The following is a 13,811-nucleotide window of genomic DNA, read 5'->3' as shown; positions in this document are numbered from 1 at the left end:
TAAGAATTATTTAAATAGTTTTGGTCTTCTCTGTAGGCCCTTCATTATATGTTGTTGGTATCTGAAGTAGAAGAAACTGAAATCTTTAAAATTTGTCTTGAATACTGGAATCATTTGGCTGCTGAACTCTATAGAGAGAGTCCATTCTCTACATCTGCCTCTCCGTTGCTATCTGGAAGTCAACATTTTGATGTTCCTCCCAGGAGACAGCTATATTTGCCCATGTTATTCAAGGTAACAGAGTGGTTGGTTGAGTGTTCTTCCTGTTGCTTGCTGTGGTTTTGAGGTCTGAATGCAAATACTTCTAATCTATCTAAATAAATTAGCTACGAAAAGAGAGCCCAACAACTTCTCCATGAGTGTGGAAAACTAGAACATGAAAGGAATTGAGTCTAGAACCTTGGTTCTCAAGAGTGTGATCCTTCTCTCAGTATCAACGTCGCTTGTGATTTTGTTAGGCAAAATTCATTGGCCACCTGCCAATCTACTGAACCAGAGTCTAGAAGTAAGACACAGGAAACTCCTGTAACAAAAGTTGGCTTTAAAAAAAGTCACATTAAAACACATTTAAATAATTGTAAAGCCATTTTTGTAGAATTACAGTGAAAAATTTTCTTCTTTTGGAGACAGGGTCTTGCTCTGTGGCTCAGGTTGGAGTGCAGTGGCATGGTCATAGCTCACTACAATCTTGAAATCCTAGGCTGAAGCAATTCTCTTGCATCAGCATCCCAAGTAACTGGTTGCAGGCACGCGCCACCATCCCCAGCTAATTTTAAATTTTTTAGTTTTACTTTATTTATATTTACATAGTTTTTTCTGTTGTGCTTTAAGCCCCGTATTTTTATTGTTTTAGAGATTGGGTGTCGCTGTGTTGCTCAGGCTCCTCTCAAATTCCTGGCCACAACAGGTCTAGAAAGAACTGCCTCCGAAATAGTTAGAATTATAGGCATGAATCCCTACACATGGCTGGCCTGTGGGTTTTTTTGGTTTTGTTTTTAACTAAGCTTCTACACTAATGATTTCAGTGATCTAATGATTTTTTTCTTGATTGATTTATTGTTGAATATAGGTCCGTTTATTAATGGTTAGTCGAATGGCTAAACCAGAGGAAGTATTGGTTGTAGAGAATGATCAAGGAGAAGTTGTGAGAGAATTCATGAAGGATACAGATTCCATAAATTTGTATAAGAATATGAGGGAAACATTAGGTAAGTTAATAAATACTGTTAATCTTTACCTTTATAAATTTATTCTGGGGTAGAAATATATTTTAGAAAATGTACTGTAGTTTCTAAATATTTTCTAAACATGTTATTCATTGGTAAAACTCTTTGCTCATTATTTGCATTTGAAACAATTTTTTTTTTGTAGTTTATCTTACTCATCTGGATTATGTAGATACAGAAAGAATAATGACAGAGAAGCTTCACAATCAAGTGAATGGTACAGAGTGGTCGTGGAAAAATTTGAATACATTGTGTTGGGCAATAGGCTCCATTAGTGGAGCAATGCATGAAGAGGATGAAAAACGATTTCTTGTTACTGTTATAAAGGTATGCAAGGGATAGGTATGAATTAGAATTGCTAAATAAGTATTATGTTGTTACAATAAATGATATAAATCTGTCTTATTTACAGGATCTATTAGGATTATGTGAACAGAAAAGAGGCAAAGATAATAAAGCTATTATTGCATCAAATATCATGTACATAGTAGGTCAATATCCACGATTTTTGAGAGCTCACTGGAAATTTTTGAAGACTGTAGTTAACAAGCTGTTCGAATTCATGCATGGTAAATCTCTTTCTTTACTATATTTTGTTTTTATTTTTATTGAACAAAATAAATGAATGTTTTTGTCTTGTTAGAGACCCATGATGGAGTCCAGGACATGGCTTGTGATACTTTCATTAAAATAGCCCAAAAATGCCGCAGGCATTTTGTTCAGGTTCAGGTTGGAGAAGTGATGCCATTTATTGATGAAATTTTGAACAACATTAACACTATTATTTGTGATCTTCAGCCTCAACAGGTATGTTAAGCACTGCGCATATGTTATTTTTAGAAAGTAACACCTGTATCAATCTGTATGTATCAGTGGAAATAGGAAGGCAACTGTTGGATCCAATAGAAGTGTTTCTGATTAAACTTTCTTTTTTTCTTGAGAACAGGGTATTACTCTGTTGCCCAGGCTCAAGTGCAATGGCATGATTACGACTCACTGCAGCCTTGAACTCCCAGGCTCAGGTGATCCTCCCACCTCAGCCTCGTGGGTAGCTGGGACTACAGGCGTGCACCGCCTTCACACCCAGCTGGCCTTTTTCTCCCCCCTTGGTAGAGATGGGGTTTTGCCAAGTTGCCCAGGCTTGTCTTGAACTCCTAGCTTCAAGTGATACGCTAGCCTCAGCCTCCCAAAATTATTTTATATGTGTGAGCCACGATGCCCGGCCTCATTAAATTTTCATAGTGAGACAGATTCTTGTTTTTGTTTTTGGGGTGTGTGTGACGGAGTCTCCCTCTATCATAGAGTCCAGGCTGGAGTGCAGTGGCACAATCTCTGCTCACTGCAGCCTCCTGGGGTTAAGTGATTCTCCTCCTCAGTGGCTGGGATTAACAGGTGCGTGCCACCACGCCCAGTTGACTTTTGCCTTTTTAGTAGAGACGGGGTTTCTCCATGTTGGTCAGGCTAGTCTCAAATTCCTGACCTTGTGATCCGCCCGCCTCGGCCTCCCAAAGTATTGGGATTACAGGCATGAGCCACCACCATGCCTGGTTTGGGTTTTGTTTGTTTGTTTGTTTGTTTTGTTTTGAGATGGAGTCTACCTCTGTCACCCAGGTTGGAGTGCTGTGGTATAATCTCGGCTCACTGCAACCTCTGCCTCCCAGGTTCAAGCAATTCAAGCCTCCCAAGTAACTGGAATTATAGGCACTTGCCACCATGCCTGGCTAATTTCTTTGTATTTGTAGAAGAGATGGTGTTTCATCACGTTGGTCAGGCTGGTCTGCAACTCCTGAACTCAAGTGATTGGCCTGCCTCAGCTTCTCAAAGTACTGGGATTACAGGAGTGATCCACCGCACCTGGGCCAAAATCAGTTTCAAGATATTTGAGTTGCTTGTGTGTGAATTGCTTGTGTGTGGTTTTCCTTATTAGGATGTATAAGAACATAAAAGTTAAAATGTCTGCTTTTTAAAATAGGTTCATACGTTTTATGAAGCTGTGGGGTACATGATTGGTGCACAAACAGATCAAACAGTACAAGAACACTTGATAGAAAAGTACATGTTACTCCCTAATCAAGTGTGGGATAGTATAATCCAGCAGGCAACCAAAGTAAGTATTCTACTTTTTCTTAAAGTTTTCATGGGATTTAAGAAGACTGTGTTCCTTACAAATATATTGAATTCAAGCCTTTAAACATGTATGTGTGATCCGTAAGTGCTTTTATGTGTGGCTTTGTACATTTTATTATCTGGGCCAGGCGTGGTGGCTCATGCCTGTAATCCTAGCGCTTTGGGAGGCTGAGGCGGGCGGATCACCTGAGGCCAGAAGTTCGAGATCAGCCTAGCCAGCATGGCGAAACCCCATCTCTACTAAAAATACAGAAATTAGCCGGGCTTGGTGGCACATGCCTGTAATCCCAGCTACTCAGGAGGCTGAGGCAGGAGAATCACTTGAACCCAAGAGGTAGAGGTTGCAGTGAGCCGAGATCGAGCCACTGTACTCTAGCCTAGTCGACAGAGCAAGACTCCATCTCAAAAAAAAACAGAAAATCTGGGCCGGGTGCGGTGGCTCACGCCTGTAATCCCAGCACTTTGGGAGGCCGAGTCAGGCAGATCACAAGGTCAGGAGCTCCAGACCATCCTGGCTAACACAGTGAAACTCCGTCTCTACTAAAAGTACAAAAATTAGCTGGGCGTGGCACCGGGCACCTGTAAGTCCCAGCTGTGCTCAGGAGGCTGAGACAGAATGGCGTGAACCCAGGAGGCAGAGCTTGCAGTGAGTCAAGATCACGCCACTGCACTCCAGCCTGGGCGAATAAACGAGACTCCGTCTCAAAAAATATTTTACTTCATTCTTAGGTAGATATGGACAAAAAGGCCTTTGTGTTCGTTTTTACCATTTGGGATTATAAATATGATTTAGGGTAAGGGAAGTGTAATGGCTTTTGTTTCAGTAATTATGTGGATAATTTTTTTTTTTTTGAGATGGAGTTTCACTCTTGGTGCCCAGGCTGTAGTGCAATGGCATGATCTCGGCTCACTGCAGCCTCTGCCTCCCAGGCTCAAGCAATTCTCCTGCCTCAGCCTTCCAAGTAGCTGGGATTACAAACAAGCGCCACCATGCCTGGCTGATTTTGTATTTTTAGTAGAGAGAGGGTTTCTCCATGTTGGTCAGGCTGGTCTTGAACTCCCGACCTCAGGGTGATGTGCCTGACTCAGCCTCCCAAAGTGCTGGGATTATAGGTGTGAGCCACCTCACCTGGCCATTATGTGGATAATTCTTACATGATAAATGGAATTTGCTTTTTTTCCTCCAAGAATGTGGATATACTGAAAGATCCTGAAACAGTCAAGCAGCTTGGTAGCATTTTGAAGACAAATGTGAGAGCCTGCAAAGCTGTTGGACACCCCTTTGTAATTCAGCTTGGAAGAATTTATTTAGATATGCTTAATGTATACAAGTGCCTCAGTGAAAATATTTCTGCAGCTATCCAAGCTAATGGTAGGTGATTCTGATTTCTTATACGATGCAGTATAAACACTTCTCTTCTACTGCCTCAAGTCAAACATTTGATATTTTTCACAGATTTAAATCAGACCTCCCATTTCCCAGATGACCCTAGACATATTTAAAATAGTTATGTGTACCTTTCCCTTTTAAAATTAGTCTTAAAGCTTATTTTCCCAATAAATCTTGTGTAGTTTTGGCTTTAAACTTTTTAATGGTAAAATGGAATTGCATCTAATGTACACCTGACTACCGCTGTATAATTTTAGTGGTAAAATTAGATTCCATTTGATTCTATTTTGTAGGTGAAATGGTTACAAAGCAACCATTGATTAGAAGTATGCGAACTGTAAAAAGGGAAACTTTAAAGTTAATATCTGGTTGGGTGAGCCGATCGAATGATCCACAAATGGTAAGTGAGAGATGCTTTGCTTTTGGTTTTTAGTGTTGATGCTGTGTTTTATGGAGTGTGCTATACTCTATTATGTGCATTTTGCTAATTTAAAGCATATCAACTTTGTAGTTATTTTATGGCATTTTATTTATTGTAGTCCTTAATGTTAATATACTGTATTCCATCTTCAAAAGAAACTGCTGTTAATCAATAGCGAAGGGTGGTGATATGTAACAAGATAGCTAAGAAAATTGGGTCATTTTATGTTTCCATAGATAGGTCAGGAGGATTTAGTTAATGGAGTATGGGTGCAGTTTTTGCATTCCTCTTGATTTTTGGAACAATTACTAGAGCTACAAAGTTGTCATTACTTTACCTCTTTGGCAAAGTGATTGCTTCCCAGATTAAAGGCTTGAAAGTCTTTTTTACACTCTTTTTCTTAAATGATTTGCAGAAAAGGAAATCATTTTCAGTAATAAAAACCAGCTGCATATGCCTCAACTTGTAAAATTGTGAATTACTTTTAGGTGTTAACTGTATGGTTTCATTCTTTTTATTCACTTGAGCCTTGGGAGATTCCAAAAAATTCTATTCTTGAGACTACTACTAGTTGGAATAGTGGTTTTTTTTGTTTTTCTTTAACAAGTGTGCTAGTTATTTTAATAATTTTGGAATTTCAGTATTGTTTCTTGTTAAGGAAATACTTTTCAGTAAACTTGTTCTGAATATAATTCTCATGGAATACTTAAGTTGGCTAACTGAAATATCGAAAGGTTCTGAACATGTGTATTATGTGATCAGAACTGTATTTAAAATGTGAAAGCAGAATGTAAGATGTATTGAAGGAATTGTGATGCTTGTAGTTTACAAGAAGCTTGGGCACATGTCAGGAGCACAGTGGGAATAATACAAACGGGTATCATATTTTATAAGTAACATTAATGATAAAGTTTGGGATATTTGTTCACATGAAACATTACATTTATTTTTCTTGTCTTGGCTTGTCACGGTGACTCATGCCTGTAATCCCAGCATTTTGGGAGGCCGAGGTCGGTGGATCCCTTGAGGTCAGGAGGCTGAGGCAGGAGAATCGCTTGAACCCAGGAAGGTGGTGGCAGTGAGCCTAGATCGCACCATTGCACTCCAGTCTGGGCAACAAGTGCGAAACCTTCATCTCAAAAAAAAAAAAAAAAAAAAAGAACAAGAAGTTCCTCATTAAGTATAACTGAGTTTACTTAGAACCATGAAAATCCTACTGGGCATCGTAGCATGCACCTGTAATCCCAACCACTAGGGAGGCTGAGGCAAGAGAATCGCCCCAGCTCTTCAAGTCCAGTTTAGGCAACACGGCAATATTCAGTTTCAAAAAAATAATAGAAATCCATAGTCTTTCTTATTTTCTGAGAGTAATTGATTGATGTTATTTCTGCTTGTGAAAATACAGTTAGCATTCATTAGATTAAAACATTATTCTGAGTTGGGCAGATCATGAGGTCAGGAGATGGAGACCACTCTGGCTAACCTCGTGAAACACCCTGTCTCCCCTAAAAATACAAAAAAATTAGCTGGGCATGGTGGCAGGTGCCTGTAGTCCCAGCTACTCGATAGGCTGAGGCAGGAAAATGGCATGAACCTGGGAGGTGGAGCTTGCAGTGAGCTGAGATGGCACCACTGCACTCCAGCCTGGGCGACAGAGCGAGACTCCCTCTTAAAAAAAAAAAAAAAAAAAAGACATTATTGAGGGCTCGCTTGCTGCCGTCTTACATATACAGTATACATTGAATCCTGATTGTGCCACACTAACTTGGAGCCACCAATTGAATTTTGAGCCTCACTTTCCTTATTATAAGAGTTTTGTAGCTGGGCATGATGCTATACCTGTAGTCCCAGCTACTCAGGAGACTGAGGCACAAGAATTGCTTAAACCTGGGAGGTGGAGGTTGCAGTGAGCAGAGATTTGCCACTGCACTCTGGTCTGAGTGACAGTGAGACTGTCTCAAAAAAAAAAAAAGTTTTGAATGACACTGTTTCCATGAGACTTCCCAACCCCTTGTGATTTCCTGCTTTCTTTTGCTAAAAACTGTTTTAACGTAGGAAAACCTAATAGAAACACAAGATTTTCCTATTTTCAGTAGATAATCATGCTACATCTTACAGACACGAATAACCTTGTTGTTTAAAATAGTCACCATGTACCTAGATTAAAACATAACTTTTTTTTTCCCTCCTCAACAGGTAGCTGAAAATTTTGTTCCCCCTCTGTTGGATGCAGTTCTCATTGATTATCAGAGAAATGTCCCAGCTGCTAGAGAACCAGAAGTGCTTAGTACTATGGCCATAATTGTCAACAAGTTAGGGGGACATATAACAGCTGAAATACCTCAAATATTTGATGCTGTTTTTGAATGCACATTGAATATGATAAATAAGGTGTGTAATATTTCAGTTATGTACGGGGAAAATTCTAGCAGATAGCCTTAATTCTTGAAAGCTAAAGTATATCTATGGATATAACATAATTTTAATGCCATGGAGCTTAAATATTTATACTTGTATATTAGGGAAATACTTTTTTGGTTTTCAAGAACTTCCCAGGAGTTTGAAACCAACCTGGGCAATATAGTGAGACTTCATCTCTACAAAAAGTTAAAAAATTAACCAGTCATGGTGGCATGTGCCTGTAGTCCCAGCTACTGAAGTGGCTGAGCGACAGTGAGACTGAAGTGGGAGGATTACTTGAGCCTGGGAATTGCGCTGAGATCATGCTACTGCACTCTAACATGGGCAACAGAGTGAGACCATTTCTTAAAAAAGAAGAATTTACTACACAGAATCTTGATTGGTAAAAAGTAAATGTGGAAAATAGATTTTAACATTCACATGGTATGTAGCATTTATTGAAACCTCATAGCAGGTCGGGGCATCCTTTTATGAACGTAGTTTGTTTGAATACATGAGAAAGTCTGCATGATTCAATTATAAAAGTGTAGTATATGCTTATAAGAAACCGAAAAATGTATTAATCAACAAGAGAAAATAGGCTGGGCATGGTGGCTCACACCTGTCATCCCAGCACTTCAGAAGGCCAAGGCAGGCAGATGATGTGAGGTCAGAAGTTCAAGACCAGTCTGGCCAACATGGCATTAAAAATACAAGGCCGGGCGCGGTGGCTCAAGCCTGTAATCCCAGCACTTTGGGAGGCCGAGACGGGCGACGCCAGGTCAGGAGATCGAGACCATCCTGGCTAAATACAGTGAAACCGGCTCTACTAAAAAATACAAAAAAACTAGCCGGGCGGCGGCGAGCCTGTAGTCCCAGAAGCAATCTCGGGAGGCTGAGGCAGGAGAATGGCGCGGAACCTCGGGAGGTGGAGCTTGCAGTGAGCCGAGATCGCCCACTGCACTCCAGCCTGGGCCAGTGGCAGCACCACCCAAAAAAAAAAATACAAAATGGCTGGTGGCGCGGTGGCCCATGCCTGTAATCCCAACAGTTGGGAGGCCGAGGCCGGTGGATTGCCTGAGATCAGGAGTTCAAGACCGCCCTGATCAACATGGTGAAACCCCGTCTCTACTAAAAAACAAAAATTAGCTACTCGGGAGGCTGAGGCAGGAGAATCGCTTGAACCCAGGAGGCGGAAGTTGCGGTGAGCCGAAATTGCACCACTGCACTCCAGCCTGGGTGACAGAGCAAGACTCTGTCTCCAAAAAAAAAAAAAGAGATAAAAGAAATGGTTAAGTGGACACATTCACACGGTAACTTAAGTTTTTTCGTAATCTGTAGTGGTGGTTTCAAATTAAAAACAAAAGTGATAGTAGTAGTGTTACGGTAATAATGGTTTTGATGAGTTCTCTATTAATAAGGATAGCTTTCTCTTTCAATTTGATAACTCATGTGCGTAACAGGGAACAGTTTCATTTTCCATGGGAGGTGGATTGTATTTTGTTTGGGTTTACCTTTCAGGAGGCATTGTACCTTCTATGGTTTATTGAAAACTCCAAACATTTTTACTGGATTAAGCCTTGCTTTTCCCCTCCTGCTAGCACAGCGAAGACACTGAAACATTATTTTGTTTCCACCACTTATTTTTAGGACTTTGAAGAATATCCTGAACACAGAACGAACTTTTTCTTACTACTTCAGGCTGTCAATTCTCATTGTTTCCCAGCATTCCTTGCTATTCCACCTACACAGTTTAAACTTGTTTTGGATTCTATCATTTGGGCCTTCAAACATACTATGAGGAATGTCGCAGATACGGGTAAATAAATTTAAAAGATGTTCTTTTATTCATTTGCCTGTCAATCCAAAAATACAAATATAGATAGTTATATACTTGTACGTATTACTTGTTCAGAGTTTTGAATGCATGAATTACATATATGAACATCTGAGAAAATCCTATAAGCAGTTTAATCAACTGTTCCACTGCACTCCAGGTGAGTCCATAGGCAGAATTGAGTTATGGGAGAGGGGCCTAGTAATAATTGGTTTATGTAATACCAACTTCTACTGAGTAGTGATGTTGTAGAAGTTCACACAGAATCAGCTAAGCTTTCAGAAATGGTGAAAGGGTGGTAATGGTCGTAACTTAGATTATAATTTTTCTCCATAGGCTTTTTTTTTTAATATTCACAAATTTTTTTTTTTTTTATTTCAATAGTTTTGGGGCAACAGGTGATTACATGAATAAATTCTTTAATGGTGATTTCTGAGATTTTGGTGCACCCATCAGCCGAGCAGTATGAACTCTACCTTATGTGTAGTCTTATCCCTCACCCCCTCCCACCCTTCCCCACAAGTCCCCAAAGTCCATTATATGATCTTTATGCCTTTACATCTTCATAGTTTAGCTCTCACATAACTTAGATTATAATTTATAAGTAAGCCAGCATTGGATATAGTTGTACTCCATTATCAATTTAAGAAACCTTAGGCAAGTAATTATTAGTCATCATCCCCCAAAAAAGGGAGAATAGGATTAGATTCAGAATACTTTGATAAGAGCTAAATACTATCATGAGTGCTGTCAGTTTGTAGTAACTTTCCATTGGTATTCTATGTCTTTTAGGCTTACAGATACTTTTTACACTCTTACAAAATGTTGCACAAGAAGAAGCTGCAGCTCAGAGTTTTTATCAAACTTATTTTTGTGATATTCTCCAGCATATCTTTTCTGTTGTGACAGACACTTCACATACTGCTGGTAAGAATTTAATACGTTTAAGATTTAAATGTTAAGTGCCGGCCGGGCACGATGGCGCATGCCTGTAATGTCAGCACTTTGGGAGGTCGAGGCGGGGAGATCATGAGGTCAGGAGTTCGAGAACAGCCTGGCCACCATGGTGAAACCATCTATAAAAAAAATTAGCCGGGCATGGTGGCGTGCGATTGCAATCCCACCTACTCGGGAGGCTGAGGCAGGAGAATGGCTTGGATCCGGGAGGCAGAGGTTGCAGTGAACTAAGATTGCACCACTGCACTCCAGCCTGGGTGACAGAGCGAGACTCTGCTCAAAAAAAAAAAAAACACTAAGATCTATGGTTATATTACATTTTGGAGTTAATAATTTTCTTCTTATCAACAGGTTTAACAATGCATGCATCAATTCTTGCATATATGTTTAATTTGGTTGAAGAAGGAAAAATAAGTACATCATTAAATCCTGGAAATCCAGTTAACAACCAAATCTTTCTTCAGGAATATGTGGCTAATCTCCTTAAGTCGGCCTTCCCTCACCTACAAGAGTAAATATGCCTTTTAATAAACGTAGAATGTTCCTGGTCGGGCACAGTGGCTCACACCTATAATCCCAGCACTCTGGGAAGCCTACGGTGGGAGGATTGCTTGGGCCCAAGAGTTGGAGACCAATCTAGACAACAAAACAAGATCCCGTCTCTACAAATAATGAGTCAGATGTGGTGGTGTGCATCTGTAGGGCCAGCTACTTGAGAGGCTGAGGCGAGAGGGTTGTTTGCATCCTGGAGTTTAAGACTACAGTGAGCTGTGACCACGCCACTGCACACCAGCCCGGGTGACAGAGCGAGACCGTGCCTCTTTAAAAAAGCAAAAAAAAAAAAAAAAAAAAAGGCCACGCACAGTGGCTCATGCCTGTGGTCCCAGCACTTTGGGAGGCTGAGGTGGGTGAATCACAAGGTCAGGAGTTCAAGACCAGCCTGGCCAAGATGGTGAAACCCGTCTCTACTAAAAATACAAAAAAATTAGTCGGGCATGGTGGCGGGTGCCTGTAATCCCAGCTACTTGGGAGGCTGAGGGAGAGAATTGCTTGAACCCAGGAGGCAGAGGTTGCAGTGAGCTGAGAGCGCACCACTGCACCCCAGTGTGGGCAACAGAGCAAGACTTTGTCTCAAAAAAAAAAAAGTAAAAATAGGCCAGGCGCGGTGGCTCCCGCCTGTAATCCCAGCACTTTGGGAGGCCGAAATGGGCGGATCACGAGGTCAGAATATCGAGACCATCCTGGCTAACACAGTGAAACCCCATCTCTACTAAAAATACAAAAAAATTAGCCAGGCATAGTGGCGGGTTCCTGTAGTCCCAGCTACTCAGGAAGCTGAGGCAGGAGAATGGCGCGAACCTGGGAGGCGGAGCTTGCAGTGAGCTGAGATCCTGCCACTGCACTCCAACCTGGGCGACTGAGCAAGACTCCGTCTCCAAAAATAAAATAAAATAAAAATAAAAAGGCTAGGCACGGTATCTCACACCTGTAATCCAGGCACTTTGGGAGGCCTAGGTGGGCAGATCACCTGAGGTCAGGAGTTCAGGATTAGCCTGACCAATATGGAGAAACCCTGTCTCTATGAAAAATACAATTTAGCTGGGCATGGTGGTGCATGCCTGTAATCCCAGCTACTCGGGAGGCTGAGGCAGGAGAATAGCTTCAACCTGGGAGGCAGAGGTTACGGTGAGCCACGATTGTGGCATTGTACTCCAACCTGATAAATGAGCAAAACTCTGTCTCAAAAATAAAAATAAAAATAAATTCTTGATTTAAAAATCCATTATTGGGAGGCTGAGGCAGGAGAATGGCTTGAACCCAGGAGGCAGAGATTACAGTGAGCCGAGATCGCGCCACTGTACTCCAGCCTGGTGACAGAGCAAGACTGTCTCAGAAAAAAAAAAAAGTTATTTAATAATTGTGTTTTGATTTGCAGTGCTCAAGTAAAGCTCTTTGTGACAGGGCTTTTCAGCTTAAATCAAGATATTCCTGCTTTCAAGGAACATTTAAGAGATTTCCTAGTTCAAATAAAGGTATGTATTTATTTGCTCTTGCAGAAATATTAGGGGTAAATGTGACCACTTAATTGTTACATTGTAGAATTTTTATCACTTGATTTGACATGCCAAATGAATGAGGTTTCAAGAGAATACCTTTATACAGTCTCTCTAATCAAAAAACCTGAGACTGGTAATAGAGTGAAAAACTAAAGTCCAATAAGGATAGATGGGTTTGAGATGTTATTTGGATAAACTTGTTACTAATGTAATTAATTTTAGGTTACTAATGTAATTAATTCTTAAATATATAATGGAATATTGGGTAAGAAAAACAATGGTAGTTCTTTTTATAATTTTATACCAATTTTGTTAGTTGAGAGAACCATGAAAGTTACTAGATAGAATGTCTTCTGTTATACAGTGCTTTATTCATACTTTTGGGAAGGGTTTTTCTTTGAACATCTTGCTTTAAAGAAATGTGGAAGTACTGTGAAATCCTAAGTAGCTGATGAATAGTTTATCCATGATTGTTGAATAAGAATTAGTCTCGTAAGCTCTTAAATATTTTCTCCAAAATACAAAGGTTTTATTTTCTTTAACTGTAAAAATATTTTTTTAAAAACTAATGAAAATTGGCCGGGCGCGGTGGCTCAAGCCTGTAATCCCAGCACTTTGGGAGGCCGAGGCGGGTGGATCGCGAGGTCAGGAGATCGAGACTATCCTGGCTAACATGGTGAAACCCCGTCTCTACTAAAAATACAAAAAACTAGCCGGGCGAGGTGGCGGGCGCCTGTAGTCTCAGCTACTTGGGAGGCTGAGGCAGGAGAATGGCGTGAACCCGGGAGGCGGAGCTTGCAGTGAGCCGAGATCACGCCACTGCACTCCAGCCTGGGAGCACAGCGAGACTCCGTCTCAAAAAAAAAAAAATGAAAATTACCTAGGCTTGGCGCAGTTGCTCATGCGTGTAATCCCAGCACTTTGGGAGGCCAAGGTGGGTGGATCACCTGAGATCAGGAGTTTGAGACTAGTGTGGCTGACAAGGTGAAACCCCTGTCTCTACTAATTATACAAAAATTAGCTGGGCATGGTGGTGCACAGCTGTAATCGCAGCTACTTGAGAGGCTGAGGCAAGAGAATTGCTTGAACCCAGGAGGCAAAGGTTGCAGTGAGCCGAGATTGCATCATTGTACTCCAACCTGGGTGACAAGAGTGAAACTCCATCTCAAAAAAAAAAAAAGACCAGGCCCAGTGGCTCACGCCTGTAATCCCAGCACTTTGGGAGGCCGAGGCGGACGGATCATGAGGTCAGGAGATCGAGACCATCCTGGCTAACACAGTGAAATCTCTACTAAAAATACAAAAAATTAGCTAGGTGTGGTGGTGGGCACCTGTAGTCCCAGGTACTCGGGAGGCTGAGGCAGGAGAATGGTGTGAACCCGGGAGGTGGAGGTTG

At 41.1% G+C, this 13,811-nt stretch overlaps 1 protein-coding gene across 3 annotated transcripts in view; it reads left to right on the top strand.

The window, feature by feature from the left end:
* The window catches only part of XPO1 (exportin 1), a 58,237-nt gene that overhangs the window by 42,051 nt on the left and 2,375 nt on the right, over positions 1 to 13,811 (top strand). For 2 of the 3 annotated variants that reach the window (XM_003908703.5, XM_009184279.3), the window contains 13 exons: positions 37 to 234; positions 1,070 to 1,208; positions 1,372 to 1,553; positions 1,639 to 1,795; positions 1,870 to 2,033; positions 3,199 to 3,333; positions 4,542 to 4,725; positions 5,037 to 5,143; positions 7,361 to 7,555; positions 9,215 to 9,383; positions 10,194 to 10,328; positions 10,710 to 10,869; positions 12,295 to 12,391. In XM_003908703.5, the coding sequence (XP_003908752.1) occupies positions 37 to 234; positions 1,070 to 1,208; positions 1,372 to 1,553; positions 1,639 to 1,795; positions 1,870 to 2,033; positions 3,199 to 3,333; positions 4,542 to 4,725; positions 5,037 to 5,143; positions 7,361 to 7,555; positions 9,215 to 9,383; positions 10,194 to 10,328; positions 10,710 to 10,869; positions 12,295 to 12,391 (2,022 nt within the window). The remainder of the gene's footprint in view (positions 1 to 36; positions 235 to 1,069; positions 1,209 to 1,371; positions 1,554 to 1,638; positions 1,796 to 1,869; positions 2,034 to 3,198; positions 3,334 to 4,541; positions 4,726 to 5,036; positions 5,144 to 7,360; positions 7,556 to 9,214; positions 9,384 to 10,193; positions 10,329 to 10,709; positions 10,870 to 12,294; positions 12,392 to 13,811) is intronic. The other variant, XM_017947567.3, reaches the window with a different exon arrangement.

The sequence above is a fragment of the Papio anubis genome, chromosome 14 (assembly GCF_008728515.1).
Source record: "Papio anubis isolate 15944 chromosome 14, Panubis1.0, whole genome shotgun sequence".
In the NCBI taxonomy this organism is placed as follows: Eukaryota; Metazoa; Chordata; class Mammalia; order Primates; family Cercopithecidae; genus Papio; species Papio anubis.
Note: the sequence above shows the minus strand (reverse complement) of the source record. Positions and strands in the feature narration are given on the sequence as shown.